General features: G+C 47.4%; 1 protein-coding gene across 3 annotated transcripts in view; it reads left to right on the plus strand.

Moving 5' to 3' along the window:
• Window positions 1–12,150, plus strand: part of USP4 (ubiquitin specific peptidase 4) — a 58,018-nt gene that overhangs the window by 29,451 nt on the left and 16,417 nt on the right. For all 3 annotated transcript variants that reach the window (XR_012906559.1, XM_075939613.1, XM_075939614.1), the window contains 4 exons: window positions 2,107–2,265; window positions 6,625–6,849; window positions 8,922–9,005; window positions 9,796–9,890. Coding sequence is in view for 2 of the 3 variants with exons in the window: in XM_075939613.1 (XP_075795728.1) it covers window positions 2,107–2,265; window positions 6,625–6,849; window positions 8,922–9,005; window positions 9,796–9,890 (563 nt within the window). In the remaining variant the exon portion in view is untranslated. The remainder of the gene's footprint in view (window positions 1–2,106; window positions 2,266–6,624; window positions 6,850–8,921; window positions 9,006–9,795; window positions 9,891–12,150) is intronic.

Genomic DNA, 12,150 nt, shown 5'->3' on the forward strand with positions numbered 1-12,150 from the left:
AAGCTGCATGGGCTGAGCTGAGACCCCCGTGCCGGCAGCCAGGCAGTCCCTCTGCTTGCGTTGCTTGCCGAGGCGCGGAAGTGAAGGGAGTGCTGGCTGCAAGAGTCTCCAAGCAGATCCCCCTACGCTACCACTGCAGACCCCAAGGATCCACAGACCACAGGTAGGGAACCCCATGTCTAGGGAACTGCAGACTAGTGAGCCTTTTGTCTCTGCTAGGTGAACTTGAAAATGTACAAGGGAACAGTGTGATATGGGCTGGGGATGTTCTGTTTAGATTAATGGGCTAATCGAATAGTGTGTGCAAGGGCACCTCTGCCTTTAAGTGTAGCAACAGCCCTGGGGCGAGGCACTTCCTTCCTGCTAATGTTATTTTACCCTTTATTTGAAGCCCCACCAGCCCTACAATAGTCTTCATGGAGGATGGGTCCACGCAGGGAGCACAGGGTCACCGGAGGGCTCAAGCAGCACTCTGCTGGCCCCGGGCTGCAGGCAGCGTTTCAAAGTGGCAGCTCCGTGTGGTGCTGCTGCTTTGAAATGCTGCGTGCAGCCCAGCCAGCTGGGACCCCGGGCTGCACACGGCATTCCAAAGCAGCAGACCTCAGGGTCTGGCCCTGGGCTCCACACGGCTCAGCCTCTTTGAAGCGCCCCCCCCTCCCCTTGCTGCCTCTTTCTTATAGTGACTAGGTGACATGGGTGTTTAGTCATTCACATCCCTAATACATGCATAGAACGGCCAGACCAAAGATCCCTCTCTCTGTGTCCTGTCTGCCCACAGCGGCCAATGCCAGGCCAATGAACAGAGCAGGGAATCATCACGTGATCCCTCCCCTTCCTAGCTTCAGGAGAACAGAGGCCGGGGACACCGTCCCTACCCTGGCTAACAGCCACTGCTGGACCTAACTGCCAGGAAAGACTGTTGTACGGTTAAACAACAAGGGGTCCTGTGGCACCTTATAGACTAATAGATTTATTGGAGCAGAAGCTTTCGTGAGCAAAGACGAAATGGGCCTCTGCCCACAAAAGCTCATGCGCCAATAAATCTGTTAGTCTATAAGGTGCCGCAGGACTCCTCGTTGTTTATGCAGGTTCAGGCTAACACGGCCACCCCTCTGATACTGTAGGATTGGGGGTGTTTCAAAATGTTCTCAAGCAAAAAAAGTTTTGTTCCTTTGGAGTCCAGAGGGTGAAGTAATGTTAGAAAGATGTAAGTGCCTCACCCACCTAGTCTTTTTATTGAGCTAACTAGCTTGTTTGTGTCACCATCTGACGTTAGTCCAGTAAAGCTCTGGCCTCACCCGCTTCGCCAATGTTCTGTCCCGGGACCAGCACTGGAAACAGTAGTTAGGAGAATGTTGCCATTATCCCAGAAACAAACATTTACCCAGTTAAGATTAAGCATTAGAAATATCCACCGATGTCGAAGTATGGAAACGCAGTGACAGCACCAAAACAACCTGAGCAATATTATCCTTGATTAACTTCTTAAATGTGAAGTATGTGCCACTTTCGACACGCGGCAAAGGGTTTGCTTTGGAGTATGAACTTGAATGTGGGGTGTGTTGCTGTTGAAGGTGGTAACTTAAGCCTTATGGAATGGTGGAGTCTGTTATTGGCAGCGGTGTGGGTGATGTTTCCTACTGTTCTTGTCAATTTCCCTTTCCCTTTCCAGATTTTGGTGGTGAGACGTATTCTGAAGCAATCTTGACTGTCAGCAAATGAAGTCTGTGTGTGTGTGGTTTTTAAAAGAGTTAAGTTTTTACATGAAGGAGTGATGGGGATTCAGTAGTGGATGTTTAAGAGTTTTAATATGGGCTCTTTTATAGCTGAAATAGAACAAATGAAACATTGCACATCCGGGGGGGCTGGTGAACTGGACCGTCCAGATTGCACCATCCATCACACATGCCTTTGCTAAATGAGTTTAAAATCTGGCCAGGAAACCTGCGCTGACAGCCTTGTTATGTTGCCTTCTGCTTCATTGTTAGTGCTAAATACAGCAGCTTCTTGGTGCTGCATTCCACCCAAGCCAGGACATGATTTTCTTTTTTCACTTTTGCACATCCATGCGGCTATTCTGACCAGTTTGTCCTGTTTTGTTTCTAGGTCCAGGTTGGCCGTTTTGCCCCTCAATTCTCAGGGTACCAGCAGCAAGATTCTCAGGAGCTCTTGGCGTTCCTCCTGGATGGCTTGCACGAGGACCTGAACCGTGTGAAGAAGAAGCCCTACTTGGAGCTCAAGGATGCCAATGGCAGGCCTGATTCGGTACAGTGCTTAGAATTATGCCCTATGCTCAACTGGAGGCCTCGAGCTGCATTTAAATAGCACAGATTATCTGCATTAAATGGCTGTCCAAAGCCAGGGAGATGACAGCGAAAGCTGTAAACGTGCTTACGTTGCAGTGGCCTTGCAATATCCAGCTTGCGTTTCACTTCCACTTCCACAAGACTTTATGTGGCTCTACTCCCTGCAGCCTTCGCTGGTGATGCATGGGCAATTGGGGTCCCATGGGTTTGTTCCTTGGACCAAGCTCCCCAAATCTCCAGTTCTGTCTCCCTGACAGAGGCCCCTCTTCTGCTTGGGCCTCCCTGTGTGTCTAGGTGTTTGCATGGCCCCTGACCGTGGTACCAGAACCTGCATGTGCATGTACCCTCACAGCATCCTGGCAGGGAGGGAAGCACCATTCACTTTATAAATGAGGGAGTGAGGCACTGAGTGATGTGACTTACACCTAGAGGACTCAATCGAGAGTGTCCACAGTTGTGCGGAGGAAGAACAGGCGCTTTGGAAAGCTCTAGGAGTCACCTAGTTAGTGTCCACGCAGCGATGGGAATTCAGGGCTCTATATCTCTCAGTAGAGTACTGCGAGGGAACAGTGGGAAGGAAGGAGAGTTCTCTTCTTTAACAATGTGAACTACTTCTTCCTGTCCCAGATACATCCCGTGCTGTGGAATCAGTCCTTAGTCTTAGACTGGGAATTGCCTAGCACAGGCCTTTAGAATATATTGCTGAGGGGGTGGTGGAGAGAGAAACGCTGCCAGAGGAATTTCCTTTATCTGAAAAATCAAGATCCTTGGAATGCTTGAAGTCTCAGTAGAGGTAGATTGTGAGCAGAATGCAACTAATGAAATCCGAGGGGGAATGGTAAATTGCATTATCCCATATCTCTGCAGTTTATCACTCGACTGTCATTCCATGTGGGAGGTTGGAGCGCAGAATTGAGCACATTACATTTCTGTGTTGTGTACACATGGTGCAGTGAATGTGATTGTGGCAACACAAATGAGGGCATAAGTTACCTCTTCTCCAAGACTGCCACATGAATCTGTAAAGAGAGGTAGCTGTGTTAGTCTGGTCTTGGTAAAACACAAAAAGCAGTCTCCTCATAAACCATCTTGTTAGTCTTTAAAGTGCTACATGACTGCTTTACATGAATCTGTGTAAGGAACTACCTTCCATCCTGTTAAGGAGAGAGGGCTCTGGACTCAGCCTGCCTTTGCTCTTTATCTGAGCACTTCTTATTTTTCTCTACCTTGCGGAGATGCTATGAGCACGGATGCTGTATCCTTCCTTCAGGGCCCTGGTCTTGGTTGTTGGAGATAATGCTGATCTCTTATCAGCAACCAAGCACCATAGATAAAGTGTGTCAAAGGGCAGCTTCTAATCTACTGGCTCAGGCAAATACCTGGTAGATAGAAATTCTCCAACACAGACAAGGGTTTCCAGAAACCCAGTTCAGATCGCACTGTGATTACTGCCTGCAGATTTCCTTGAGCTCATCGCCACTGGAAGAAAAGCCAGGTGCTGCCTATCATGTAGTGGTGGTGGTGATGGATAAAATACTTTCTATTCCAGCAGTATCTAAGGAAGATCTTTAGTAGCAGCTGCTAAAACTAAATATTTGTCAGCTCAAGTAATTTGCACCCCAGACTTTTACAAGAGCTGACAAAGGAGTTCTGTGGACTGTTAGTGTTGATTTGTAATGTGTCTTGGAACACGGGAAGTTCCAGGGTCCTGGAAGAAAGCCCAAGTGCTTAACATTTAAAAAAGAATCAATGAGATGAGCAGCATATGTATAGGTCCATCGGTTTGATGCTGATTCTGGACAAGATGGGAATGCAGGTAATAAGAATTAAAGGAGACTGCTATAAGTGTTATCACGGGTTTATGGAAAACGGTTCTTGTCAAACCAGCTGATATTTTTTGATGAGGTTACAAGTTTGATAAGGGTAATAGTGTTAATGTAATATACGTAGGTGTCCATAAAGCATGTTACTGGGTAGTACATGATACTTAAGAAACTAGAGCAGTACAAAATGAACATGACACCCATTCAAAAGGGCTACTTGTTATATCGCCACTATCATAGCTGAATGGGGACTCAGCACTGAGGTGTTTCTAATGGAGTCCTGCTGGGAGGAGTTCTTGGCTTGCTGCTCTTTGACATTTTTATCAGTGCCATGGAAGAATGTAAAATCCTCGCTCATCCTATTTGCACGGAGAGGGTAGGTTGCTCATATAGAGCAGTCTTGGTTACTTGGTAGTTGGAGGGAAAACAAGCCAGGCTCGTTAACAGCCATGTGGTAAGTCATGCATCAAAGAACAATGACTGCAGGCCACATGAAAGAATGGGAGCTTGATCTTGGGAAGCAGTGACTGTAGAAAAAGACTTAAGAATCACGGTGAATAATCAGCTGAATGTGAACACCCAGTGCAAAGCTGTGGCTAAAAAGCTAGTGCAGTTCTTTGATCTAGAAATGGGAATATTGAGTAGGAGTCGAGAGATTATGACCTCTGCCATTGGCACTGGTGCATCTACTACCCAAAGTACGGTCTAGTTCTGGTGTCAGGATTTCAGGAAGAAGGTTGATACATTGTCGAGGATTCAGAGAGCCATGATGGTGATTACAGGGTTAAAAAAAAGTGTCTAGTGACACTTGAGGAGTTCAGTCTGTGCTTAACAAAGAGATGGTTTAATGGGTTACAGTATCTGTGGGAAATGCATTTGATAATATAGGGCTTATGTAAGGTGAAGTGGTGGGAAACGGAAGCCAGACAATTTCAGATTAGGAGTCAGGCACAGTGGTTAATACTAAGAGTAATTAAAACAATTGGAACAATTTACCAAAGGCTGAAGTGAGTCCTCCATCACTGGACATTTAAAATGAAGATCAATTCCCCCCCCCCCCTTCCCCCCAAGAGTACAGTCCCATTCAAACAGGAATGAATTCAGGGAAATCCATGGCCTATGTCTCACAAGAGGTGAGCAAAATATGGCCTGCAGGCTGGATCTGGCCCACCAGGACCATCCAGGCTGGAGAAAAATGTTCCACAACCCTGCAGGGTTTGCCTGCCTGCCACAGCCCTGGCCACCTCTCTCCCACAAGTAGTCAGCTGCTGCTGTCAAGTGTGTCTGCGCACCCCTGGGGCAGAGCAGGCAGTGGGTCTCTGCACACCGCCCCATCCCCACCCTTGCAGCTGAGAGGATGGTGCCAGGGGGTGGGAGCACAGACCTGCTGTCCCCCAGGTACTCAGATGCATGCTTCCCAGTGGCACGGCAGCTTTGAGTGGTGTGAGGTCACCACGGTGTGCTGTGCCACAGGCTGGGAGCTGGCTATGGTAAGCACTTCCCATTCAGGGCCAGAGCCTGCAGCCGGCACCCCTTCCGCACCCCACCTCTTCCCCAGGTCAACCCCTCCTGCACCCAAACTCCCAGCCCCAGCCACCCTCCTACGCCCCTGCCCCAGGTCAGAACCCCTCCTGCACCCAAACTCCCAGCCCCAGCCACCCTCCTACGCCCCTGCCCCAAGTCAGAACCCCTCCTGCACCAAAACCCTCTCCTCTCCCCCCCCATTCCAGTCCCTGCCTGGAGCTCTCTCCCAGATGCCACGCTCCCTCCATTCATAGAACAGAAAAGGGCGGCCTATGGCCGCTGACCAAACTCTTGGCGGACCCACTGCCCGCAAACCTTGCCCTCCCCCGGGCCAGATGACCAGCGATCACTTCTGGCCTTGTCTATAACTCATCTCTCTCTGGGCCTGGGACACAGGTTCTGCTTTCAGAGGAAACTGCGTGACACGTATAAGCAGAGAGCCACGATCTTCTGTATACGAGGACTACGTGAAGCCTACCCATCTGGGCAGGAAATCCATTCTGTCCCCTTTCCACATGCGGCCTAGAGATCAACTTCGGCCGCAGCTAGTATATGGGGCCTGATCCAAAGTCCTGGAAGACTCCCTCTGATTATGCTAGGCTTTGGATCAGGCCCATGGACTTCACGCAGCTTGCTTCTTCCACTGTCACTCTTCCCCCACCCCTTGCCTCCAGCACTGACCCAACCTGTAGCAATGCAGCCAAGACCTCTCCCTGTAATGTCATGGACTGGTAGAACTGGGTGTCTTTCTTCTGCAACAGTGAAGACTTGCAGACTGGGGGTCTGATTGTTGAGGGAGAATGGTAGGCGGTTAATGGGGACAGAATTCAGGACATCTTGGTAGTGTTTCCAGCTTGCTTAGGTGCATAGATATCTATCAGAATTCTGCTGAATTCCTTTTGTCTCATGTCTCTCTATTTACATTTCTAGCGACATGCATGTGTCTCATTAATATTTTCCCCTTTCTACAGGTGGTAGCGAAGGAAGCCTGGGAGAATCATAGATTAAGGAATGACTCTATCATCGTGGATATTTTTCATGGCCTTTTCAAATCCACCCTGGTCTGTCCAAAATGCTCTAAAGTTTCTGTGACTTTTGACCCTTTCTGCTATTTAACTTTGCCACTGCCCTTGAAGAAAGATCGTTCCATGGATGTTTCTGTGGTGTTTGCAGACCCACATCGTAGACCTACTCAGGTAAAGAAATGTATAGGTGTGAATTATCCCCAGGCAGCTGCTGTAACAGAGTTCAGGAAAATCTGATCCATTTGGCTGTTAAGCCCGATCCTTTCAAATTCACCCAGAGGACTTGAATGCCAATTTCTCATTTAAAAATGATTGGGAATTGAGGATCCAAAACGGTTTGGCAAAAATCTGTCTAAGTGACTGGGATGATGGGGAAGCAGGAAGCTTATTTACCCCTGTGGCAACAGGACTCCATATGCTAGTATATGTGATGATCTGTATTGAAGAGCATAAGCAATGATGCATTGGCATGTCACATCCAGCTCTGAAAAGTCTCAGAGGGGTAGCTGTGTTAGGCTGTATCTGCAAAAACAAGGAGTCCTGTGTTACCTCAGACTAAGGGTATGTCTACACAGCAGTGTTTCAAACTAACAAAGCACGTCTCCACAGCAAGCCATTATTTTGAAATAATGTCGAGCTGGAGGTCGTCTTACTCTGACTCCTGTAACTCTCCTTTCTCGAGGAGCGAGGGAAATTGAAGGAAGAGTGTTTTTCCTTCAACTTCCTGCTGTATAGACAGCACCAAAAGCAGAATTAAGCTATTTTCACTTGAGTGACGCAATTGACGTAGCTGAAGTTGCATAGCTTAATTCAACTTTTGCCCTGCTGTGTAGATGTCCCCTGACCGATTTATTGGGGCATAAGCTTTCATGGATAAAACCCACTTCATCAGATGAATTGGAGTGGAAGTTGTAGAGGTAGGGGTGTATGTATTATGTAAACGAGGCAAATCAAGCCAGGGCATTCAGAGTGTTTAGTGTAGAGACGTGACTGTCAAGAGGGGAAATTGCCTTTGTAGCGCATTAACGGGTTGAGATCCTTACACGATCCTAGATTCAGTGACAGTAACAGTTGTCTCCTGCCCACTTCCTGATTCCTGCTCCTGAGAAGTGCTCCCTGCCGGGAACACATCAGACCACAGAGACCGCTTATCAGAAACTGTTGTTCAGGAATCTCTTCTGCGTGAGCAGACACCTGTGGTACTGGAGGTCCTTCCCATCCAGCGTCAACCTCCAGAGCCCTCTGATGCAGTGTCCTCAGGAAATGTATGCACACCCTCTGGTTTCATCCAGTCCTTAGGTGATATCCTCACAGGGAGTTGGATAGTTCTGGGGTAACTATTTTCAGGAAGACCCATTGGTTAATGCCAGTTTCCATGAGGTACTGTAGAAATCCACCCAACCTGACCATGGGTGGTTCCTCTCCTGGGACTGCTTTAGATGCATGGAGTCAAAACCTTCGGGAGAGTTTCTTGAGGACAGACCTTTGCCAGTGTTGATTGCAGTATCCAGTGGCTGAAAATGGAACGGATTCTGAGAGCGAATAAGGCATGGATTTTTTAACGTGCCCCATGGCTTTAACCATTGGAACAGCTTTTTGGGGCAGTTTTCCATCACTTGCATGCATTTCCTGAGGACACTTTCATGTCCCCTTGGAATCAGGGGTTAGGTGTTCCATCACTTGAAATCAAGACTAGCTGTCTATCTAAAAGGTCTACTTGTTCCTCCCCTCCCCCAAGTTATTGAGTTAGACCAGCGGTGGCCAACCCATTTAACAAAGAGAGCCAAAACAGCAGCGGGAAAAAATGCAAAGAGCCGCACCAGAATTGTTGAGCAAAAAAAGAAAAAAGTTGCTTAGGCTTTTTGGCCATATCAGGCTCCTGTCAACGCCCGCCTTCTTGGGCGCCATTTTGAATTGCTGCACAGAGGGGGCGGGGGGTGCAGGAGCCGCTTTGTGAGCCACACTTTTAGGGGAGAAGAGCCTCCTGCGGCTCGCAAGCTGCGGGTTGGCCACCCTTGGGCTAGACAGAGGAATTGCTGGCTGAAGTCGTGATCTGACTGGGCTTCAGATCTTTAAATCTGAGCCTGACACACAGAAGACAGTCACGGGTGACTGGAAACCCCACTTGCCATAGGATTCTCTCTGTCAGGTCTAACGGATAGCTCTGTCCCGCTTGCTAATGTTCTGTTCCATGCTTGGATTTACTCTGCCGCGTGTAAGTTTACTGTTCTCTTGGTTTCCAGTATCGGGTAGTTGTGCCAACGATGGGAGCAGTATCTGACCTGTGTGAAGCGCTCTCCAAACTCTCCAAGATCCCTGCAGGAAATGTGAGACCAAGCGCGTTTGCTGATAAATGTGTGCTTGCTTTGGGAACACTGATTGGAAACGCTTCCAAATGGACAAAAGCAAAGAGGAACAAAACAAAGCATTAACCATTTGCACTGATACATAACTGTCTGGATTCTAAAAAGAAAGCGTGACCTAGGCACGGCCTGTGTCCTTGGACACATTCATTACAGTAACAACCATAGGAATGGCTTTAAGAAGAGGGGTGAGGGAAAAGACAGAAAAATGACTGCCACTACCATTAAGCTAAGCTGTATCTTTCTGCCCCTCACATGACTATGTTGGGGACCTCGGTTCCTTAGAGACATCCAGAGTAGCAACAGGGAATGGGATATGTTATCTTAAGAAGTGAATGAATGCATTACCCATTAAAACACGAGGCTTGAAACCTGTGGTTTGTGAGAAGTTCTCTAGCCCAGTGTATGTAACTTCTTACCGAGGGTCAGGTCAGTGTTCGTTTGTCTGGCTGACAGCTCTGTGGGTGCCCTGGGATGTATGGTGTTATCTCCACAGGGCAGTGGCCACTGGGCCTGACTTGAAGCCACTGGGAGATACAGGTTCACAGTGCCTCTGAAAATTCAGACCCAGTTATTATTCTCTGCCTCTTCGGTCTGATTAGGCTACGTGGCTAGGATGTTGGATCAGCTGTCAGGTGTCACAACAGAGCCTCCAGCGCTTTTGTGGTGTGTCCATTAAAATGTCTGAGAAATGAGGAACTGTTTCTAGCATTGTAATTAGTTTGTCTAACTGTCTCTAACTTCACTCTTTCAGATGGTGGTGACAGATGTTTATAATCACCGGTTCCACAAAATTTTCCAAATGGATGAAGGGTTAAGTCACATCATGCCAAAAGACAACATCTTTGTGTGAGTAACCAGCGCTTTGGAAAGTGCACTGTTGAGAGGAATGTGCTGAGAGATGAGATTTTGGCTTCTCTATATAAAAACTGAAATGTTTTTCCAACTCTGAGCCTGCCTGTAGGTTGAGCAGTCTTGGGGGGCACCATTCTCGTGCATATCCCCTCAGAGGTTACGCTGTTTCCAGTGATGGTCACCTTGTGCTAAGTGCTTTTCTAGCATACAGAGAGTCAAACTCAGAGTGATTATTTTCTAGCCACTTTGTGCTTGTGATGTGTGCTACACAGGGCTACTGCCATCTTTGATTTTCTGTTGTCTTACTGTAGTGCCTTTGAGGCATCAACAGAATTTGTGGTTCCTTATGCTGGGTGCTGTACAGACACACAGTAAGAGGCGGTCCTTGCCCGACAACTCTACAGGCTGAACAGACCAAGGGTGGGGGAAGGAAGTAGCATTGCCCCCATTTTGTAGATGGAGAGAAAGTGACTTGTCTAAGTTCATATAGGAAGTAAGAAGACGACTCAGGAATTGAACCTGGAGTCCTTGAGGTTGTTCCTTAACCACAAGACCATTCTTCCTCTGTCAGAAAATGTTTTGGTCTGAGGCTTTGTTTTAGAAAGCGGTTGTGTTGCCTTTGCTGGGGTGAAGTTAGTTTCATCTCCTGGGAAGCTGTCTTTCAGGGACGATTGCTGCATGCCATTGCTCTCTTGTACTGTCTTGTCAAGACAGCTGAGGGGGCATTGCCACCAGACGAGCCAAACAGCTCTCAGTATGTGGTGGTTGCTGCAGCTGCAATTGTGAACTTGGTCATTGTGGGACAGGAGGTGGTAATTTGGAAGAGCATTTGGACTCTGTGTAGCATGTTCCCTGTGGCTGTCGTGTGGTGGGGTAGAAAGAGGGGATTGAATTTGAGTGCCAAGTTATATAAGCTCCCAGATTACTAAAATGTATCGTCTAGAAACATGACATAGTAAGCCAAGTCTAAATCATTGTTTCTTAATACCAAGCCAGGGATCCCGATCCCACTCCCACTCTTGTAGTCACACAGAGTCCGCTTTATGCCGTAAGGCAGTGGCTCTCGCCCAGAAGTCCGGGGACTACGTCTGAAGCCTGCAAAAGACTTGGATCAAAAATTGACTTAACAGTTGCCGGATAGTAGACTTCCAAGGAGGTCTGTGCCTCCCTTTGAAATTTCTCCAGGGGGCTGCACATGAAAAAAGGTTGAAAACCTCTTCCTTTGGGGGGGCGCCATGATTTGAAAATATGCAAAACAATCAGTTGTTACCTGACTCTATTATTAAAGCCAGAAAAATAAAATCAAAACACAAACCATCGCACCCTGTCCCCTTGCGGGGGAGAGGACAAGGTTTGGGGGATGGGTACGGACACCACTGACCTGCACCACTGCCAAGACTCCTGGGCCAGATTGAGAGAATGTTGCAGCTGTAGGTTGCATGCAGGTGGTGAGTTTGAGATGCCTGTTTGACCGTGGGTCTGTACTTGGATGGGACACTTTCTTTAATCTAGGGTAAACAACAACCAAGATCCCAAATCAATATTGAATCCTCTGTGTATCATAGCTACTGAAAAAGTATATTCATGGCAAAGGTATACAGGTAATAAGCTAAACTGTTTATAAGTGGAAAAATTGAGTAATCTTCACTACAACTGCACTGCATACAACTATTGGTTATGTCAGTCCCAGAATACTTGGTAGACAAGGTGGTAGAGGTAATATCTTTTACTGAACCAACTTTAATAGCTAGTGATAAATACTTATGCTAAACTGTCAGTTCAGCCTTGTGTTTAATCCTGCCGTCTGAGTACCTTTCCCAGACCTGGGGGAGTTTGTGTATCTTGAAAGCTTCTCTCTTACCAACAGAAGTTGGTTCAATAAAAGATACGATCTCACTCCCCTTGTGTCTTTAATCTTAACTAAATTCTATTGGGAAGGAGAGGGAATCATTAAATCTGTTATTTAACAGAAGCCATTCTAAGAGTGGGTTTGTGACAAGTTGTTAATGAATATTGGGAATCTTAAATGCCATCTGAATACCACAGTTTCTTTTTAACAACTCTTGCTGCTGTTTTGAGTAGTATCCCTTTTGGGTGCTCTGCTTCAGGTGTGTATGTGCCTCTTGACTGGAGATTTTTCTGTTAGCCATGTTTGTTTGGCCTGCACTTTCGCCATCTGTATCCTGGTGACACACACCAAGGCTGTACTGGGGATGCATGCTGAACTGCCTTCTCTTACTTCTCAACTGCTTTG

Source organism: Pelodiscus sinensis, chromosome 11, assembly GCF_049634645.1.
Source record: "Pelodiscus sinensis isolate JC-2024 chromosome 11, ASM4963464v1, whole genome shotgun sequence".
NCBI lineage: Eukaryota > Metazoa > Chordata > Testudines > Trionychidae > Pelodiscus > Pelodiscus sinensis.